The sequence below is a fragment of the Olea europaea genome, chromosome 17 (genome assembly GCF_002742605.1).
Source record: "Olea europaea var. sylvestris chromosome 17, O_europaea_v1, whole genome shotgun sequence".
Lineage (NCBI taxonomy): Eukaryota > Viridiplantae > Streptophyta > Magnoliopsida > Lamiales > Oleaceae > Olea > Olea europaea.
The window spans coordinates 57,182-80,794 of record NC_036253.1 but is presented as its reverse complement, the minus strand read 5'-3'; the positions used below and the strand labels follow the sequence as shown (position 1 = coordinate 80,794).

General features: G+C 30.1%; 1 protein-coding gene across 2 annotated transcripts; it reads left to right on the top strand.

Moving 5' to 3' along the window:
• The first annotated feature begins 15,891 nt into the window (after positions 1–15,891).
• LOC111365882 (two-component response regulator ARR8-like) lies at positions 15,892–18,513 on the top strand. Of its 2 annotated transcripts, none has more exons than XM_022986403.1 (5): positions 15,892–16,264; positions 16,380–16,483; positions 16,616–16,693; positions 17,691–17,761; positions 17,862–18,513. In XM_022986403.1, the coding sequence occupies exons 1-5, from the start codon at positions 16,159–16,161 to the stop codon at positions 18,181–18,183; spliced, it is 681 nt and encodes a 226-aa protein (XP_022842171.1). In that variant the 5' UTR covers positions 15,892–16,158; the 3' UTR covers positions 18,184–18,513. The 2 variants fall into 2 exon arrangements, with proteins under 2 accessions (XP_022842171.1, XP_022842169.1); XM_022986401.1 differs by having other exon boundaries at positions 16,377–16,483.
• Positions 18,514–23,613: the final 5,100 nt, after the last annotated feature.

The window sequence follows — 23,613 nt, the reverse complement described above, 5'->3', positions numbered from 1 at the left end:
CAAAATGTTAAACGGTTATATTAGGCACGGAATATCCGTTGGTAAAGAGATATCATTTTTACTAACGGATAATCAGTTTCTAATTACCAACAAAATATCCGTAGGTAAAAGACCAAAATGTTAAACGGTTATATTAGGCACGGAATATCCGTTGGTAAAGAGATATTATCTTTACCAATGAAAAATTCGTTGCTGATTATTGTAGCTAAAAGTGAATTACTTTTACCAACGGATAATCCGTTTCTAATTACCAACGGATGCAATCCGTTGGTAATATTCGGTACATCACCTACGGAATATCCGTTGGAGGAAGATCCAAATGTTAAACGATTACATTAAGCACGGAATATCGGTTGGTAAAGAGATATCATCTTTACCAACGGAAAATATGTTGTTAATTATCGTAGCTAAAGGTGAATTACTTTTATCAACGGATAATCCGTTTTTAATCAACGACGGATGCAATCCGTTGATAATTTTCTCTAGGTGAAAAGTTGTTTTTTAGTAGTGACGTGATGGGGTGTGTGTTATGTACATAATTTAAATCAGCATTATTTTAATCTAAATCAAAGTCAATATTTAATTTTAACTACATATTTTATGGAATCCACGACTTTTCAATCCCACATTTCATTTACTTTTATCAAAATTTGCTAAAAATACGATTTTAATCCTCCCACCAAATAGGGGTAAATAAATAGTCAATATCTTCTTTAAAAGCTTTTAAAATAATGATGTTACCATTTGATCTGCTGCCGGAAGCAGTGATCGGAGAGTATAATACAACGTATTAATTCTTTTCCGGCGATCTCGTTCGCTGGCATTATGGTTGAGCTTCTTTGCCATCTTCAAATTTCCACCAAAATGCAAAGATTCAGCACTGTTTCCACCTTGTATCTTAGACGAAGGAGAATGAAGAATATTAATGGAGTCTGAAGTTTCTATTCTTTCTCTATACAAAATTTCCTGTTCATGGCTCATTGGATCCTCCGGAAGCCACCCAAAATTCGAAAACTGAGGGCATATTTCCAGCATTTTTTGATCACTAATTTCAATTGGAAATTGGAACTTTGTTTGATCAGAAAATGCAGTTTATTTGTTAATCATAAGATGTATTTATATACTAATTAGACTACCGATCTCATCATGTGCATCAGCATATATATTATAATGCAAAATAACAGAATTTTTATTTGTTTTTGTTCTGGGAATTAAAAATATATTACCTGATTGCTGATTAGATTATGTTTGAGTTGTTAGAATTAATCATAATTTTTGAAGGTCTCCCCCCAACCCTTCTCCTGTTATAGCAATATCTATCATTTTCTAAGTCTAAATCTTTTTCTAGAATGCATCCCGTCCAACCCGGGTCAAGAAAACCTAGGTTTAAATGTAAACAGAATAAATCCTAATATCGAAGAATCAAACAAAATAATATTATAAATTTATAACATTGAACCATGGTAAATCAGGATAAATTTCAAGAAAACAATAAAGGTTAAGCCATTTCATTAAGTTACAACAAAATTCACTTAAGAAATTCAAACACCATATAGATTTAGTTATTTTTGAATAAATAATTGTTAAAATAAAAGAAATGAACGACAGTTGAGGTTATTCTATTTCCTGTTTGGAAATAATTAATCCATTATCTGTTTAGTTTTTTCTTAAACAATCCAATTTAAGAGCACGCGCAGGCTGGAGGCAACCCCGTGCTAAGCATAAATGATTGATGTAATACTTTAATAATGCGATTTTAATATAAGGCATGCACGAGCTTAGGCTGGCTTTCACACATTTGCTCGAGCAAAGTGTTATCAAGTCACGTGGAAACACGTTTTTCTGAGATTAGAAGGTATCCATCACATCATTCGAATATATATATTACTTCACAACATAAAATTATATAATTTCAAATGTTTTCCTGTATAAGTATGTTTCCTTTAGAATTAATATTAAAAAATATATTTGTACTTACTTCTATGACATTCACGCGATAATAGCTTTGGAGTACATTGTCGGGGTTAATTCAATTTATATCAAGTGGATCCTATAATTTAATTTACTTCTGTTTTAATTCAAGCCATTTCGTACAACTCGCTCACATAGTCTAATGCTGAACACTAACGTGACTATCTAACAATCATTTTACATAGTCATAAAAAAATTACTTAAAATAAGTAATACAATCCAAAAACTTATAATTTAATTTATTTTCAATTAAGTTTAATGTGCTAAACCAGAAATTGGGGTTGGGGAGGATTTGATGTTATCAATGGGAAATGAAAATCAAACCAAACTCATTTCTTGGAATTGTGTAGCATTATAGAAAAGAAGAAGGGGAGGCGAGGGGAGGGTTCAATGTCAAGATAAGCTATAACTCCAATGGAAATGAAAAATGACACAAAATGGTCTATTAAGTTCAATAAAAACATATTTTTTATTTCATCGGAAACTCTGTTAGAAAATCAAAATTTTGATTGAGTCAATCACTAGATCGAGTCTGATAACTATGATAGTATTTAGTAAGCCTATCTAATGCCATTTTAGTAGTGTAAAAACCATTGAGTGTAGCAAATAAAAAGTAGAAAGTCAAATACTTTGGTCTATTCTTCAATCTTTATACCAAGCGTCGACTCCTATTCTTTGAGCAACCCGCACCGAAAATGTAATGGCTCAATCTTACTGAAACATTATAAAACAATTTTGGCACAATAAAATTATATAGAAGCATATAGGGAACATGAATTGCAACCTTCATTGTTGAAAGTACTACAAAAAGTTGAATAATAGAGCAATGTGTACATATCAAATGGTTAAGGAAGTGGTAAAAACGAGTGAGGAAGAGGAAGACAAATATATTCTCAAAAAATCAAAGGTTACAGTATGACATATCTCAAAGAAAGAAATATATAAAGGTGAAGAGGTGAAAGGAATTCCACCTCAAATACAGCATCATCATCTTATTTTCCCAAAAAAAAAAAAAAAATAATAATAATAAAATGAAATTGAGTAATTCTATTCGCAGTTGCTTACTAAGGCAATCGCCTTACGTGATATGTATCAAATAACTGTCACGTAGGGCGACTGTTGTAGTAAGCAATTGCGAATAACATTATTAAAGAAATTAAGGGTCAATTGAAATTTAGGATGAAATTGTCAAGTACAAAGAGTCATATAAGTTTAGCCTATCTCCCTCTTACCAGTTCTACCAGGATTATATCAAATTTATAAATTTAACATTATTAAATTGTGAAACTTAATTATTGTCGCTTAACGAAAATCAACATGTACGTCCCCTCAAATTATAAAAACTGCTTACTCTAACCATTCTCTCAATCTAGAGTTTCCAAATTCCAACTATATACAGACATTACCACACTGTCTCTGCAATATTATTGAAACAGCACAAATGATTCTAGACTTTACAAAAGGCTCAAAAAGATTGATATAATCCAAAATATTTGCCCACCAAGGTGGGAAGTTGAAAATTGATATTTTCATTCCAATCTTATCTCTTCTAGTATGGCCACGCATCTTCATTTCATTTTTTGTTGATTAATGTTGAAAATAAGTAAAGTACTTCTTTTAATGGTAAGGTAAGAACAACTTCTAAATAACTTTTTTGACTTAAAAGAACGAAAAACTAAAAAATTCTAACACGTTTTAAAATATTAAATTACTTAAAAGTATATCCCAACATTCTCTAAACAACCAACAACGACAGCAAATCAATTCTTATTCCATTAAATTTAGTACGATACTCGATCTTTTTTCACCATTCCTTTTGGCTCATTGCTAAATCTACTTGAAAATAACCACTACCAAACATATCCAAATAATAATAATAATAATTAGGAAAAATTGCAATCGAGGTACCAAACCTTTTGTTTATTAGCAGATTTTAACCCAACCTTTCAGACATTCACACAATAAAATATTTTACGTACAAACCAATAAAGTTTTTTTTTTAAATTTTAAATATATATTCTTCAAAAATATTATTTAAAACTCTATAATTTCTCCCGTAATGAGAGACAAATAGGCTCTTTATGTTGTTTAGCCATTGCAATGGGCTAAGAAATTGTGTAGGCATCCATTGTCCAGCTAGATAAAGATGTAGGCTACCTCTCGATTTTGGGCTTGGTGTGGGCTACAGTTTACTTTTGCTAGGCTAAATTGTTGCTGTTGCTGGCTTGGGCATCACTGTGGGCTACAGCCCATTTTTGCCACCTAAAACAAAAAGATAAGTGGAAATTGCCCATTACAGCAAATTAGATAAATATTCATATTTTTACATTGCAAGTTTTTTAAATTCAAATATACTACAATATATAGAGCAAAAATGATAATCAATAAATATAATCAGTCCTCTTATTAATCAACGTAAACGCTAACATCACTCCACCAAACATGCCATATCACCAACTACGACCACCCCACGCACCCCCATACCCTACCATATCCTAAATCATGCCCAAAATCCCCAAATTACATCTTCTTTGAAGCAAATAGTTAGAAAACCATAAAAATCAAGTACGAAAAATCATCTTTCATTTCTAGATCGTCTTCATCATATCTCGTTATGTGATTTCTTCATACATTCTGTCCGAAAATCCCTTATCACAATGTATGCATAATGATCATCAACTCTTTCATTTCTGATAGATCAAACAAACAAAATACATATTATTACATAAAACATTGATCATGTTATGCAAAATTATATATATGTCATACGCACTGTGAATGTTCACACATGATACTTAACTATATTTAGTTTGAGATAGATGCATTCGGAAATCAATTTTTACATGGAAATTTACATATCTACGAGTGACATCTTATATAGTGTGATTTAAAAAAATAAAAATTATCATAATGATTATGAACCCCCATTTGAGCTTCACAAAACAGAAGTTTATCGCTAGAAATTGGATTTATACCAATCAACTTCTGTTCATCGATGTACATGAAGTATATGTTTTTGCGAGTCAACAAATAAAAAAAAATATTTGCATATCCTAATTAGATTTGTGCTGCCCTGAATTAAGATTTTAGAAATAAACAGTATGTGTATTTTCACCCAACAACAATGTACATTTTCAAATCATGTTCTTCAATTTAACAGTATGTGTAGTCCAGTATTGAATTCAATCCTGGATCTTTCTCTATATATATTGGAAAAAGATGAAATAATTAAAGGATTTATTTACCTAAACAGCTTTGAGGGACTGGAAACTAGAGCGAGGGCTGTCCGCCATACAGCCGACTCGCTGGATTGAACAATATTACAGATAGAAAAAAAAAAAGGTTATAAACATGTTAAAATTTCTATTTTATTTGTGTATATTCATTTTTATCTCTTCCTTCCAAAACTTGGTATGTTTAACGTGTCTGTAGGGTATATGATTGTGACATTGTAATAGTGTAAGATTTAGATGGAAACACATGTAATAAGATTCATTAATTTTTAGTAGATCGAATAACAATTAATTTTAATTACTTGTTTCGATTTAGCTAATTGTTTTTCTCAAATCTAAAATTTCAACAAGTATTTAAAACAGCTAAATCGAAAGCAAGATACAGCACAAGCAAATTGAGTGCCCAATGAAGCCTCTTAGGGACAACCCACAATCCTATTTGCCCCTACATACTTCTTAAGGGCACAATATTTTCTTGAATTGGTGTAGGGTAGCCCTTAATTAACAATACACAATGCTAAAAGAGAATCACAAAACAAATGTACATGACATGTTCCTTAATTAATGGTGCAATTAAATATTAAAAAAGACAAAACAAGAAACTATACATATGTACAAGCTGGCAAAAAGATTTTGAATGTGCCCCCAAAGATTTGTGATCGTGTCTATGTCTTTTTTATTGTATTTTTCTTAAGCTTTCTTGAAAAATGGAAATAATTTTTTTTAGGGTTTTTATATGTGGAGGGTGTTCAAGCCCCAATTTTATGAAAAAATGTATTTTAGAATAGTAGATTGATGAGAAATGTGTGGTTGAAAAATAATGATTTTTTTTATGTGTTATTTTAACGAATAACGTATGTTTGAAAAGAAGAGAGAAAAATGTATTTGGGTTTGTCAACATAAAATAATATCTAAAAGTAACAAAAATAGGGTTTTATGATATCAAGAGTATTTGTAACTTAACATACATTAAGATAGAATCGCTCTTCAATTTTATTTTTATATTTTTCAGAAGGAAAAAAAAAAAAAAAAAAAAAAAAAAAAAAAGATTTTTTGGATTGCACCAATTTTTGGTTCAATCTTTATAACATTGGTTTATATACATTTTTAAGAAGATCGAAGCAATTAATTAATACTGGAAATGGTTTTAAGTGTACATTCACTTAAGTTTTGTTCATCTAAGATTTATATAGTTCCACTTAAGAGTTCAAGAAAATCAATTTCTAATAAAAATTTTACAACTCAAATTGTTTGTTGAATATCTTGAAGATTCACTAATTCACAGAAATAAATTGAACATGAAAAAAGGTAAGTTAGAACGTAATATTTACTTTATCTTATGAAAGATCAAATTTTTAGAATATGTTTGATCCTCCATAAAAAAAAAAAAAAAAAATAGTAAGAAAACAACCTTTTTCGATAGTATGTAAAAACTTGTTGCACAGAAAAAGTTAACTTTTAGCATGGCCAACATGTATATTGAACTAAAGATTACAATGAGTACTTATGCTACTGGGTCAATTTGATAATTTACTCAGTGCGCATTCAAAGAGTAGCGGCTGCGAGTTCCTCCATCATCATCAAAAAAGAGTACAATGAGTACTTATTTGACACGTTACAATCTAAACGAGTCTTCAGAAATTAAGGGGTATATAGGCTTACGAGACATGGACACAACCTTTTGCCATGTTCTTTATGTAAAGGCAACTTGACCCACAATACCTGGCAAGAATCATGATCTGAGAACTCCCAACCAAGAAAGAGTCCCTGGTTTGTAAGACAAAGTTCTTCCTTGGAATGGGAGTTTGGGACCCTGGCATTTACATTAACTTAAGTTTATAATACTGTATGTTCTTATGACTTGCTTCGATTGGATCTCCCTACACTTTTTTTCAGTGGATTAAAAGGATTGGATCCTAGGTAAGCATTAATCTTTTTCAAATACACTGGGAAAAAAATAAATCTATTGAAGTTCTATTCTTGCTAAATGTCAACCAAGTCAAAGTGCAAAATAAATAGATAAATAAATAAGTAAAAACAGTACAATCAAACGACACACGTCTCTAATGTGATTCCTGCTTGAAAGGAAGAAGAACGACAAGCTTCGACTCATAATTGAATGTTTGCAGCGAAGGAGGAAATTACCCAAAAATCCCAAGAAACAAGGAATAAAAAAGAAATCTTGATAACCAAAAGTTTAGGGGATTGTATTGGTAAAATTCACTACTTTACATTCGTGTCGAAATAAGTTATTTACTTATTTCTCTAACAAAAGTTATCTTCATGTCTAAAAATGCAAAAGATTTACGAATGTGGGTGGAATCTTTATGCTTACATTAAACTGATGTTATCTTATTCATCAATAATTTGGGTCTAATTTAATCAGCAAATGACATGCTAACCAGTATTCTCTCTCATTTGACCATTTATATAGTTTTCTTTTGTGTTTTTTTAATGCGAATGAGGGGAAGAAAGGAATCATTGAATCAACCTTGCATCATTTGCTTGGTGGATGAAGCATAGGTGATGAAACCAACTTTAAGTCATTTTTATAGAGATTCCTTATAAAATTTGGATTGACTATGCGAAATTAAAAGAATTTCTATAACAATCGTGATGATGTTTTTAATTTGGGTTGGAAACTTGAATGTATAATTTTTTTATTTTTTTTATTTTCGTGAGTATGCTCAACAAAAGTATTTTAAATAAACTTGTAATCCTTTTTTTAGCGTCGGACGTGCATAGATAATATTGGACATCTTCATAAAATTCATGTAAAATTCAACTAAATTGGCAACCAATTTTTTCCATTCGAACATGATTTGAATAAAATTCCTTGCTTTATTACAAGTTTATTAAGCAAGAGGTGTCCATATATATATATATATATAGACACACACACACAAAACATATCTTTTATTTAATTAAATATATAATATATGATCCAATCTTCAAGTACAGAGCAAATCTCTTAAACTAATTGCCATGGTGGAGGGTTCAATGTGTATTAGGTTTTTCTACAATTTAGTATGTTAATAATCAGTTCACCAGCTCATTTACACATTATTAATTATTTCTATATTTCTTTAGGATTCTCCCTCTTCCACACTACTCTGTCGAAGTAGAGAACAAGCTCACACGTGTATGTTCGGAAAGACTTTGTATGTGTTGAGAAAAATGTAAAATAAAGTCTTATATATATATATATATATATAGATTAATTTTTTTAGATGAAATTTTTATTCTAAACAAAATACCATGTCCAAGAATTTGGAAAAAAAATTATTTATTCATTTGAATATCGATTTTTCTTATGCAATAGAAATAAATCTTGTTTAACCACAAAAGTCGTTTGGTCAAACCCACTCTTCCACCATCCACCAAGAATCATATCACTATAATATTAATGCATATATATTTAAAAAATTATATAAGATTGAGCACGCGATTTGTGTCTCTCTTGGTTTGAATTGACATTGTAATATAAGTTAAAGAGCATCACCCATATCAAATATCTTAATATAATTTCTTGCAAAGAATCAATTCTAACGATGTAATTCGATTCCCAATTCAAAGTCTAATGCACCGAGGAATTAAATAAGGGCTGACATTCACTCAATTCAAAATTAAAAAGTCAAACTTTCATCTTTACGATTTTTTTTATTTTTTATTTTTCATTTTTCATTTTTGTATAATAAAAAATGAAATATAACAAGATGTGACATTAATGAAGGTATGTTCCTCATAGTGGGATAAATAGATATTGACATTTTTTGAAAATTATTATGTTAAATTAAGTAATATTAGATGTAATTTTAATAATTTATGTTACATATTATTATTTTTTTATTATGTTGAAAATATACTCTTTCCATCTAACAAGTGATATCGATTGGACGCTGAACAATAAAAAAATCAATTAATTATAAGATTTAATTATATCGAATATAGGTATCATCAAATATTCCTTTATATGTAAAATAACTATTCGGACTAAAATTGTGATATAAATTATGAGCTCCAATTATTTAGAGTTACTATACATAGTGGGTTTTTAATCCATAGAATCAGTGGAACATGGAACATTTATCCTACCCCTAGAAAATATATTTCACTTTAGAGCAACACATAATTCAGGTCAACTAACATTGATTTGTTTTGTTTATTCTTTTTCTTTTCCAAATTGATGCTCACTAATTAGAGGGCGAATTCTTGAAAATAATATGTAGCCGTATGCTATATTAGTAAATGGATTTTTTATTTTGTAGAGTGATAATAATAAGAAAATTTTCGATAGGTTGAACCAAATTATAAAATTATAGTGTACAATTAATATCCTATATATCTTATGTTAAAAAATGTGTCTTATCTCGCCTTCTTAATCTTGTTCGATCAAAATATAAACACAAATACTTCACACGTCTCTCTTCTTACTAGTAATGGAAAATTATTGTATCAAACATTAATAGAATGTTGTAAATTGTAATTTAAGTTACGTATACTCATGTTGCTTTTGTTGAAATTCAGAACTCTTTCAACTATTATTAGAACTATAATGTTCTTTGTCACCTAATATTTGAGTTTTGTGATAATCAATATTGAATAATGAAATATATGCAATGAATTATATTTTAGTCTATAAATAAATTTTACTCATTGTCTCTTTACATGCACTAAACAATATTAGTAGGAAATATTTAATTGTCTTGTACATTTTCTTTAATCTTATTTGAGTATTATCTATTGCTATATATACCAAATAAAATGCTTCAGGCAAATCATTAAATATAAAATTCAATATATACGAGAGAAATTTATTTAACAAGTCCTCAAGCATAAGTATGGAACATGGAACATTTATCCTACCCCTAGAAAATATATTTCACTTTAGAGCAACACATAATTCGGGTCAACTAACATTGATTTGTTTTGTTTATTCTTTTTCTTTTCCAAATTGATACTCACTAATTAGAGGGCGAATTCTTGAAAATAATATGTAGCCGTATGCTATATTAGTAAATGGATTTTTTATTTTGTAGAGTGATAATAATAAGAAAATTTTCGATAGGTTGAACCAAATTATAAAATTATAGTGTACAATTAATATCCTATATATCTTATGTTAAAAAATGTGTCTTATCTCGCCTTCTTAATCTTGTTCGATCAAAATATAAACACAAATACTTCACACGTCTCTCTTCTTACTAGTAATGGAAAATTATTGTATCAAACATTAATAGAATGTTGTAAATTGTAATTTAAGTTACGTATACTCATGTTGCTTTTGTTGAAATTCAGAACTCTTTCAACTATTATTAGAACTATAATGTTCTTTGTCACCTAATATTTGAGTTTTGTGATAATCAATATTGAATAATGAAATATATGCAATGAATTATATTTTAGTCTACAAATAAATTTTACTCATTCTCTTTACATGCACTAAACAATATTAGTAGGAAATATTTAATTGTCTTGTACATTTTCTTTAATCTTATTTGAGTATTATCTATTGCTATATATACAAAATAAAATGCTTCAGGCAAATCATTAAATATAAAATTCAATATATACGAGAGAAATTTATTTAACAAGTCCTCAAGCATAAGTAGATCACCAAAAATGATTTCACCCTCTACAAGTCCCCTGACAAAACTTTATATCTGTTAAAAATCTTAAAATACTGTGTATGTCATCTTCTTTTTCTCTCGTATCCTTTGATATCCAAAATCATTGCATTTAGTCCACGACCTCCCAACATCCCCTCCCTCTCCTTGTGCTATCCAGACACGTCCTTGTGAGTTTATCGTTATTCAGTAAGAAGACCATGCTTGAAAGCATGAAAAATAAGGACCGAGCGGCCGAACCCAATTGACTTGAGGTTGATTGACTAATTTAAGAAACATTCTTTTACAATAATATATATCTAAGACATTTTACAATAAAAGAAAAAGAATACTTAAACTAAAATAAAAAGATGGACATTTTGAATAAATTGACATAGCAGCAACGGACCATGTGACAAATGAGCTGCCTAATTTTGTTAGACCCATACGTGAACTTTATCAAATTCGGCCTTTCTCAATCGTTTATTTTCTAGAATAGATGAGAAAGATAAGCTTTTGTGCTAATTAATTAAAAAAAAAAAAAATTAGAGATTTGGGTTATACAAGTTAGAGTTCCCCAAGCAAGAAACAATTGGATGTTAACAAGAAGTTAAAAGTACTTATCAACATTCAAATTATTTTGATATTCATGAACAAACAATGTCCTACCTTATTGGCAAATAGCAAAATAAATTAAAATAGATTAGTCTTCTGATATATGAGAATGTACCATTTGTTAGAAGACTGATACATTAGAGTCCTCTTCTTAGACCCACACAAAAATAATGTAGTATTTTGGGATACGACATAAGCGTATTTAGGGCATTCTTCTAGAAGATTGATCAAATGTCAACATGATGATTACAATTTGTAAATAAACTACAATATGTCTAAGCGACACACACGTATTTATGTTCTGCTGTTAAATTATACTGTGTCACTCTAACTTTATACATGAAGATTATAGTTAAGAGTAATATGTACAACGAAAAATATCATATCTTCTAACACTAGAATAAAATTTCTTACAATTTATTTTTTTCATGCCCTATTGTGAAATCTTGATCATCATTACACTACCAACACAAGAATCCAGGATAAGGTTTGTACATGTATGAACAAGTGAATTATCTTCAAATTGTGGTAGGGTAAAGGAAATGATGAAATTTGAAAGGAAACATGCGAGGTTCCTATGATGTGGACACAATCTACTATAATCTAACTCTTGTAATGGTGGATGTTTTTGGTCCAAAAATTGGTGGGGGTATAGTACCACTTTATCGGAGGAAGGTACAACTGCTGTCCTAACTGTCTGATCAATACCTTTTGTTTTGAATTTGTTTGACATCTACAAAGGAAATTGTTAGACTGGGTTTACTCAGTCGATTTAATTGAAAAAAGTTGTAAAGGTACTTGTCAAAAAAAAAAAAAAAAAAATTTAAACCCATTGAAACACAAAGAATTGGCCGCCTCAAGTCCAAAATTTAATTGGTTTATTCTTATATTTTTCAATTTTTTTACATGGTATGTTTGGTAGGATGATTGTGCATTTTAGTGTTCTATCTTGTAGAGTATTGTATATCAAACTCACAAGCAATATCATTTGAAGTTTATATATTATCATTTTGTAATACCTTAAGATTTAAAATCCCTTTTGTTTGAATAGAGTTAGAGTATTGTATATCAAACTCACTCGTAATTTTATTCAAAGTTTATATAATATAATTTTGTAATAGCTTAAGATTAAAAATCACTTTTGTTTGAATACAATCAGAGTATTGATCTTACAGTCTTGAAAATATCTAACTTGCACCTAAAAATAATGTTATTTTGCAAAACAACTTTTTTTTTTTAATACCTTAAGATTTAAAATCCCTTTTGTTTGAATAGAGTTAGAGTATTGTATATCAAACTCACTCGTAATTTTATTCAAAGTTTATATAATATAATTTTGTAATAGCTTAAGATTAAAAATCACTTTTGTTTGAATACAATCAGAGTATTGATCTTACAGTCTTGAAAATATCTAACTTGCACCTAAAAATAATGTTATTTTGCAAAACAACTTTTTTTTTCCCTATTAGAGAAACGGGGCTTCAAGTTTTCAGGAAGAGCCTTACGAAGGCAGCTCACGTACGATTAGAGAGCCGAGCCCCAACGTAGGGCCTCATTTCACCAATTAACCGTGTCTCAATTGATTAAAAATTGTTATTTCCATAGCTAAGATCGAGAATTTAAAATCTAGTCCTCTCCCTCTAAAAAAAAAAAGTTCTCGATTACATGATCTCTACCCTTAAACTTGGCCATTTGTATAAAATCAAAGAAGGAAAATATTCCATTTGTATAACAATAATAAAATAAACTTTGTATTCGATAAATTTGTCGATAACAAGTTATATTGTCTTTGATCTACTCTTTCTTGCAATTTGTATGCAAAAATTAAAAAAATTGTTGCAAGAGCATAAACCTTATCGGAAACATCTTGCTACAATCCACTACAATTATCTTTATTTGAGCCAATAGCTGAAAATCATAATTTCGCCCAATAAACAAATTTTCACTTAAAATACTATTTATTTGGTATATACTATAAAGTATTCCACAACACAATTTGATTGTATGTGCAAAATGCTTTGGACATTTGAATTGAATTAATTAATGTTCTAATCATTGGTACGAACCTTGACTTGTAAAATGAAAAAGGTCAAATATTAAAGAGTCTAATCGATCATTAGAATTAAGCACCTGTTTGATCCTCATTTTCGGGATAAAATGCATTATGAAATAGTAATTTTTGAAGAATGTGTGGTTAAAAAGTAAGGAAATTTTTTTGAAATACGCGTATAATTGTTTTATAGAAGAATACGTGGTTGAAAATGAATTTTGAAAAAATACATTCTTAAAAAAGGGGGGATCGAAGGGGGACTAAATAAACAATTTTTTGCCCTTGTTTGGTACAAATTAAAATTCAAATTTTAGTCTAAATTAAAGTCAGCAATTAATTTTAACCACACATTTCACGAGACCTACAACTTTTTAACCTCACATTTCAACAATTTTTATCAAAATCTACTAAAAATCTGATTTTAATCTTCATCAAACATGGGATAAATAAAATTGACTTTAACCAATCAATTGTAGATTCAACTCCGATAGGATTTACTACGAACAAGACAATTTTGACATTGAACCGGTTGATTCTTATGTTATTTATTTTTAGCCCCCATTTGGCCTCATTCTTTTCAAATTTTAATAGTTGGAATAATGTTTTTTTGAAAACAGTGTGGTTGAAAAAGAATGGAAAGTTTTTTATTTGTGTGTAATATTATTTTATGAAAAATTGTATGGTTGAAAATAAGAGAGAAAAAGAATGAAAAAGAGAATGGGGTCAAACGGGGCTTAATTTCTTTGTTCTGGTTTATAATCAAATAGTTTTTGTACTATTCATTTTTATTTTTTTCTAGGTGAACGACCAACAACAATTGAATCTGGTTTGTGACATGACATTCTAAGAGCAACAAACCTTATTGCTTTTTCTTCAAAAATGTTCAACCATCAATATTGACCATAATGATAATTTACTCTTACGAAATAGAAAAGTTTTACATGACATTATTCTTTACCTAATTGAGTGCTTTTGAATCATAAAAATTTGTTGCATAATGACCTTACAAATGTGTAATAAATTTCATCTTATATTAATTTTCAGAATATCTATACTTTACAATATTTACTTTTGTAATGCAATTTTATGCTCGCTTCAACTATCATAATTAAAAAGAAGTAACGAAGCGTATACATTAAAAATAGGCATAAACTACACTAGTGACATCCAAATCCATAAGTTAAATATCAAATTTTAACTAATAAGCACAATTTCCAGAATTATAATCCCATTTGCAAAATGGTAATGAAATGAGAACAAGAACAAGACATTCAAATGGAGATGTAGCTACCTATGAATCACACATCGATGGGGGCACAAGTTGAATGGCCATGGTAAGCAAATCTTACAAGTTAATCAAAAGAAATTTCCCCTCTTTGCACCTCACCTACCACCACTCCCCATCTCTCCCCATCAGGCCATGGTAAGTAAAATACAATATTGTTATATGTACATCAAGATTTATATAATAATTTACACAATGTCACATTGCATTATATCATCGGACAGTTTAAAATACAGCCAATTTTTTCCTCCAATCATTTTCCTCCAACTCATCTTCTGACATTGCTTCCGAACGATTTCTTCTAATAAAGTAGATTAATTTAGCAAATCATGAAATTGAATCAAAAGAAAGAATTATTTTGGATGAACAGGGCCACCTGTGGGCACCCCCTATAGGTGGGATGAAGAGGTCCAACGTGACCCTGTTCATCTAACACACCATTTTGCACCCCCATCGCACACTCCCTCGCCGCCAGGTTAGGACATGGTAAGAGGCTAAGAGAACGTGATTTCACATAAGAAAAGGGTGCCAACCAAGAAATTCTAACGCTTTGCTACCAGAATCCACTGTAGTAACTGCTGTGAACAATGCACAAAACCCAGAAAAATAAATTTCAAATATGATTTTTAAGCAAAAATAAATTCTATGAATTGTAATTTTATTTTTATTTTTTTGAAGAAACATATGTACCTATATACGAAGAGGTTTTAAGTAGCCTTTCAATGAGCTTTCTGTCTATAAGGCTATCATCAACAGCAAGAACGTGAAACTGTGAGTCTGAGGCAGCCATTCCCATTCCTCTAAATTCAATCTTCAATACCAGAATATGAATTTCAAGAAGAACACGAGAGAGACAGGTGAGAGAGCAACAATGTCTCTTTGAATATTAGAGGGATTGTGTTTGGATTTTGAAGAGGAAATGGGGTTTTGTTGAATAGAAATAAGACTCGAGAAAATCCACAACCCACAAAGCAAGATCTGACCAAATTGCATCCAAAGATTTTGCAAGATTTTTCCAACTTGGAATTGAATTTCAAGGCAAGCAATAGGATGTGTAGGCGGTTATATATATATATATATATATATATATATATATATATATATATATATATATATATATATATATATATAACCGCCTACACATCCTATTGCTTGCCTTGAAATTCAATTCCAAGTTGGAAAAATCTTGCAAAATCTTTGGATGCAATTTGGTCAGATCTTGCTTTGTGGGTTGTGGATTTTCTCGAGTCTTATTTCTATTCAACAAAACCCCATTTCCTCTTCAAAATCCAAACACAATCCCTCTAATATTCAAAGAGACATTGTTGCTCTCTCACCTGTCTCTCTCGTGTTCTTCTTGAAATTCATATTCTGGTATTGAAGATTGAATTTAGAGGAATGGGAATGGCTGCCTCAGACTCACAGTTTCACGTTCTTGCTGTTGATGATAGCCTTATAGACAGAAAGCTCATTGAAAGGCTACTTAAAACCTCTTCGTATATAGGTACATATGTTTCTTCAAAAAAATAAAAATAAAATTACAATTCATAGAATTTATTTTTGCTTAAAAATCATATTTGAAATTTATTTTTCTGGGTTTTGTGCATTGTTCACAGCAGTTACTACAGTGGATTCTGGTAGCAAAGCGTTAGAATTTCTTGGTTGGCATGAAGATGACAGAAGAAACACAGATGGAACTTATGTTTCTCCTCAAAACCATCAGGTAAATTTATTTATTTATTAATCTTTTCCGATTTTCTATTCGTTTCATTTTCTTAGGTTGAAAGATTTATGGGAATTGCCTAGGATGTTACTTTTCTACGTTGTCTCAAATTAAATTTCTTTGTATTTACAGGAAGTGGAAGTAAATCTTGTTATTACAGACTATTGTATGCCTGGAATGACAGGCTATGATTTGCTCAGGAAAATAAAGGTATACTTTCTTTGATTCTATTCTATCTTTTTATGTCAATTCTTCCAATATATTGTGAGAAATTTCGGGTTGTGCTTCAAAGTTATTTTTCTAGAAAAGCTGAATACGTATGAATAGGTAGTAATCAACCCCTCGGAAAAGTAAATTGACTGACTTTTATACGTAAGTACATGTGCTCTTAAGTCTTATTTTCAATTAACAGATTAGACTGCATATAATAGCGTTTTGTTAGATAGGAATAGATTTGATAAATACTCAAAAAAAATTTCTCGATTATGAGACACATTACAATTTCGTATGAGTCCCCAAAATAAAATGAAAAAAAGTTAGAGGGGGGGTCAAACTGCGACTATTAGGCCGCTCCTTCTATAAGAAAAAATGATTTTGCATCTTTTCCAAGACTTCATTTTTCATTTTTGGAAAATATTCTTCCACAAAATTTGCCAATTCAAACATTATCAATCTGGGATTTTGACGTATTCTGAAAAGTTGTCTACATGGGTCATTTTCCCATCATTCATTTGAGATCAATAGAATCTTAGAAAAATCTTTATCCCACCTAATTTTGGTAATTTCATATTGAAAGGGCATTTATTAAATCCACATGGTCACTCTATTGCTTCAGGCTTTTATGATTTTTTTTCATGGCATAAATCTACTTGAAATAACATCTGAAAAGCTACTTTTTTTAAAATAAATTTTGCATTCATTGAACTTAGTTATCAAGGATCTAATTTGATTTTAAATAAATCTAGCAATGGATTGAACTAATCGAAGAAAAATGCATATAGTCGAATCATGAATTTATTGAAAGTTGTGGCGTTTATTTCTGTAACGAATTAGATAAATTGGTCTTTTAGTAGATCAAACAGAACAAAGAAAAAAATATTCATTTAGCCGATTCCAAATTTGTTCAAAATTACCTGCAGTTTGTTGTTACATAAATTTCTCTGGAGAACAACTTTAGTAAACTAGTGGGCTACCTTTTGTTCTGCAGGAATCTTCATCTCTGAGAAACATACCAGTAGTCATTATGTCTTCTGAGAATGTTCCCTCAAGAATCAATAGGTAAGGATAATTTTACATTTGGATGTATTTTCAGTAAATTTGGAGTCGACTATGTAAATTATTTGTCGGTCGACCAGCTTATGAATTGTCACTTATACAGATGCTTAGAAGAAGGAGCCGAGGAATTTTTTCTCAAGCCAGTGAGATTGTCGGATGTAAATAAGCTTAAACCCCATATGATGAAAGCTAAGAAGCAGGAAAAAAGAGAATCGACCCCGCCGCCACCGCCACCGCCGCCGCCGCCTCCACTATCACAGCCACTGCCTCTTCCACCACAATCACAGCCACCAGTGCCGCCACCACAATCGCAGCAGCAGCCACCACAATCGAGTAATAACAAGAGGAAGGGCATGGATGAAGGGCTTTCCTCCCCGGACCGAACAAGACCTAGATACAATGATCTAACTGTGGTGTCTATTTGATCATCATAGCAAATAATTTTCTTCTTCACAATTTGAAAATTTTTAATGACAATTTTTCTGTCTTAGTTGAAATTAGTGGTTAATACAAACATTAAGAGGCATGTACAGAGAGAGACATCTAGAGTTTCATAAATATGAAGAAAAATCTGTACACATATTACATGAAAAACTTCCATCCGATTTTGTTTTTCTTATTAAAGGAGAATTATTTTTGATCAGACGAACACCTTTAGGGTAGCCTAGAATGCAATATTTTTATATTTTTGTTAAGGGCTCTGGCTTGACCAAGTCTTGGAAGAAATAATGAGTTCTTAGTATAGCCCGAATTGGCAAGTTGTCGTGTTAAGCACCTTTTTTGTTTTTTTGTTTTTTTTTCTCATTTTTTTATTGATTTATGTAAAAAAAAACAAGGTCATGAATGGACTATGGACATTGTCACCTAGATCGTTTTAGACCCTTCTGTTTAGGGGGTATTTACATAGACTGATGATATAAATACGTAGATCGTGTGGTTAAACCCTCGATGAATCGTGTTTACATATCATCTAGGTTGTGCATAGACTGCAAACATAGGTATCTAGATAGTGTTAGACCCTCGATATATTTGTGTATTTTACGCCCTTGGTCAAACAATAACATATAAAAACTTGGACAATTTTATGGCATTTATTAAATTCCATTTCTATGGACAATCATGTGTCAATATTCGTTGTACCATGAATATAACACGTTGTAGTACATGCTTCTTGATGGGTCTTTTTTTGACTTGTAAATGTTAAAGCTTCAAAGGATTTTCTTTTTAAAGGAGGGAAAATGCCAAATAAAATATTGAGTTTGAAACAATATTAACTGTTGAATACTTATTCTTCTTTATAAATTGAGGTCTATTTAAGCGTTTTAATATCCTAACCATATTTTTATTTGCCAAATAAAATATTGGGTTTGAACAATGATGACAATATTAACTGTTATAAATTTAATTTTCATATGAAGTACTGATGTCATATTTCGATAGCACTTGTTTTAATACTTTTGAGTGATCATTTTGACAAAATCAATGTAGTTATTAAATATGACATCTTAATTACACCCGGTTTGTTTGTTTGTTTGTTTTTTTTTTTTTTTTTTGAGTTTAGACTTCATGCTGTGTTTTCTCATAGAACATGAGTAAGTAAATTACTGATCAAGTGTTCACAAATAAATAAAAATGAGTTGTGGACAGGCGGATAGTATTTGTAGATCCCACAAAATGTGCGGATAGAAAATGATTTGAATTTTATAAACATATATATATATATATATATATATATGAGCCAAACTTAGGGTAAAACCAGTTAGTTTACATTATTTATTTATTATTATTATTTTTTGCTTATTAAATTCTTTTTGTCTCTCTTTCGACTCTTTGATCTCAATCCTTTCCATTTTTCAAGTTAATGTTCAGTTATAAGTTAAAAAGACCCCTTTTTTTCCCCCCTTTATTGCTACCCCCATAGTAAGATAAAAGAAGTTTCATTTAGCCCCCCCAGGGCACATCCTAACTGGTAAAGATGAGGGCGCTTCAAGACTGGCAGATCAGAGGTCGTGAGTTCGATTCCTGAAAGGCTTTTGGAAGGCAGATATTCTCCTAAAAGGTATGATTTATCCTGAAAGGCAAGGTGCAAAGATGAGAAACGACTTGCTTGGCACTTTGGCAGATCAGTTGGGGGGCTCTTGAGCACTGGTCAGTTTGGGGCACAACCTGTGGTTTAACCTATCTGTAGCTTGAGGGACCAAAGTGTAGACTCCAAGATTTAGTCACTGTAAGGTAGATACTTGGATATATTAAAAAAAAAAAGTTTCATTTGTATCAAAGCCCATGCAACAAAAAAAAAAAAGAAAAAAAAAAAGAGTAACAGATGTGGATAATTTTTAACCAAGTTGAGCTAGCCAACGACCCAAATGATCCAGTCAACTCCCAAACAGTAATTCTGAAGATTGATTTTGAGTAGCTATCCCCCTAAACTAATGTTACACCTGCCATTAGCCACTTTAAAAATGTAGTGACACACTATAAATTAGAATTAGAATTAAGCTATATGTAAAATGTTAGTTGACAAACATTGTTGACAATATTTAAGGTGGCGAAATTTGGACCAATAACTTAGAAAACAGTATTTGATAATTTAAAAAATGGATAAATGTGATAATGTCAACAAAGGTTGTCATCCATGATTGTACAAATAGCATAATTGTCAAAATTAGAGTTTTGCTACATGTACATTATGATGTACACTTTAATTTACATTTTACCACATCACATTATCATATTGAATAATTGAAATTTCAAACAGTTTTTCTAACAATTTAAGTGTCAAAAATCAGTATACAAATAATAAAGTTCTTAAAATTATGCCTCTTGTACATTGTCGGATGACAACTTTTTTGACAGCCCGTCTATGTGTAGAGATTTTGGCCATTGATTGAAAAAAAAAAGTATTGTTAAACTTGATATACATGTGGCATGATTGAATAATAATTATTTCATATCATCTACGTTGTCGATATGGAGTTGATTTATTCTATATTGGCAAGACATGAATTTACATTATTTGTAATTTCGAAAACCAGATGCACATTAGCTGAAGAATTTATTTTATTTATTGTCATCTAAATGCTGAAACCAACTTAAAATGGAAGTATTCAGCCTTTGAATGAGTGCCGTGTATATTATTTTCAACTATATCAGGCTTTGAAGAAAAGACTATCCAATGATCGATAAAATTCTCCTCACTTTTTTAGGAATTGTTACGCTTATAAATTATCATCCCATATTGGACCATCTTATTGGACCTGAACGAGGCCCATAGAATTGCCTCCAAAGTCGAGGCTCTAAAGAGGCCAGCCGAAGCGCTACCGAGGCCCTAAGAAGTCCAGTTGAAGCACCTGCCGAGGTGCCTATTATTATGCTTATATAATCACCTCCTTATTGAGCTTGGACTTAGGTCCACTAACCCGTTTAACCCATTTCACTCACATTTCTCTATATATATGAACTCATTCACACAATTATGATAGGTCTTAACTCTCTAGCCAAATCCTCAATTTCCATTCTATTGCACTCTATATATATTTTGTCCGGCCGTTTACTTGATTATCGGAGTGCAAACGGTCATCGGACATTTTTCTCGATCAATGGTCTTAACTCTCTAGCCAAATCCCCCATCTCTCTATTATTGCATTCTATATATTTATCTTCGTCCGGTTGTTGACTTGGCCGTCGAAGTGCAAACGATCGTCGAAACTTTTTCTCGTTTGGCCACCTTTGCCTCTTGATGGGGTGCTACGTGCGCAAGTTTCTAGGGAACGAGGCCAAACATCTATTGGAGCCATTTTTGGAGGTCAACAAGAATCACAAAATTGTACTATCATTCCTTGAATTAAAGTTCAATTTTGTGAGATAATAAACACCATTATATGTCAATGTAAAAAAAAAATATTTGTGCCCCATAAGCATGGCATAATGGTAAAGTAGGAGTGTTTCATACGGAGCATCAGAAGTTCGAATATCTGCGACAGCTGGAATGCAACGTTTATGTTGGAAGGCAGTTGTCCTGTGAAGGCAAATTTATGGTGCGCTTTGTTACCCCTACGGGGGTCCTATTCGCACATTCTAAAGGGGGGTCTACAGGAAGAGGAACTACATTTCGAATGTTCAGTCCAAGTGTGTATAAGCTGTGAATCCCTATGACTGTATTCGAATTTACCTGGGTGTCGAATCACGTGGAAGGCTGTCACTTCTCAGTATTAGTCAGGCAAAACTTGAAACCTAAGTTATAAAAAAAAAAAATAAATAAATAAAATTGCCTCAATACCATAGAAGGAAATACATATAGCGTGAGAAAAATAATACCAATGCCTCGTTAGAATCCGTCTTATTAAATTTAAATTTAAAAGGAGAAAAACGATACTTTTTTTTATTTTTATTTTTTTAACAAAGAATATAAAATATGTTTGAGCGATTTATTCTTTGTTACCTGTAATAGAAAAGATTTTTTTATTTTATTTTAAAGACTGGCCTATAATAATTATTAAAATAAGTAAATAACTCATTTTTGCAACTTTAATCAAAATAAATGTTTATTCTAAATTTACATGGTGTCCCCCTTTAAGATTTTGATGTATTTTAAAGATGATCAATTCTAATGAATTTCATGAATTTGATTAAATTTTTATAAATTCGATAAAAATCTCATCAAATATGGTCAAATTTTAAAATATTTGATTATATGTATTTTTAAGCTTGAAATTCATCCAAATTTTTAAAAATTCGTATATTAAAGAAATCTTTATAAATCAACTAGTTATTGAAATACTTAAATTATAAAGAATTTCATTATATTCAATTGGAACTTTTGAAGATTTTGATGGACTTTTTTTAAATGATGATTTTTGTGGATTTCGTGGATCTTTTATAAATTTGTATGGAATTAGTGGAAGTTTTTCGTAGACTTCTGTGGACTTTCATTTTAAAATTGTTATAGACTTTTGTAGAATTTGAAAGACTTTTGAAGACTTTTATTTGAAATATAATTCATGTGGATCTAATACAATGGTGAAAAATTCTCATATACGAGGTGTTAGTTCTCACAATTTTCCTTCTTCCCATATAATAAAAAATTTTGAAAAAATAAAAATTTAAGACCTTAATTAAATAAATAATAATAAAAATTATACATATATATGATTCAATATTATTAGTATAGTGTACTTTTAAAAATAAATAAAAATCAATATATTTAAATTTAATTATTAAAAAAATAGATATTTTTCACAAAAATGAATGAGAAAAGAAAAAAGAAAAACCTACAAGAATCAAATTTAATTTTTTTTATAGAAAATAACGATAAATTATAAGATAGAGAAAGAAATATAAATGGAAATAAATATAATCAATGGAAAAAATAAATTTTAATCATACATGTCCGTAGAAATTTAAAGGAAAAAAGATTGGAAAAAAATTTGCGAAAGTCTTTCAAAATCTCGTGATTAATGAGAGACAAATTTTAAAATTTTATATGAGTACTTTTTATTTTAAAGTTAGTACTCCAGATACTTTTATAAAAGTCTTTAAAAGTCATTAAAATTTGAGTACCCTAAGACTTATGGAGGCTTTTAAAAGATTTTAATTGAATACATCGTAATTTTTAGAAACTTTTTAAAAGTTTATGAAAGTCTCAATTGAATACAACGTGACTTTTAGAGATTTTTTAAAAGTTTATAAAAGTCTCAATTGAATATACTGTGATTTTTAGAGAGTCTAAGAAAGTCTCAATTGAATATTTTTAAACTTTTAAATCTCAAAAATTTATTAAAAGTTTCAATTGAATAGGCCCCCTAAATTTTTAATTGAGAATACCTAAATTTTAATAAATTAAAATTCATTAAAAT

What these genes read in the sequence shown, in the direction of transcription:
- LOC111365882 (XM_022986401.1), top strand. Translation starts at nt 16,159, where the DNA reads ATGGGAATGGCTGCCTCAGACTCACAGTTTCACGTTCTTGCTGTTGAT. An exon ending in TTTCTCCTCAAAACCATCAG is followed by an intron (nt 16,484 to 16,615) that starts GTAAATTTATTT and finishes TTGTATTTACAG; the next exon opens with GAAGTGGAAGTAAATCTTGT. An exon ending in GTTCCCTCAAGAATCAATAG is followed by an intron (nt 17,762 to 17,861) that starts GTAAGGATAATT and finishes TCACTTATACAG; the next exon opens with ATGCTTAGAAGAAGGAGCCG.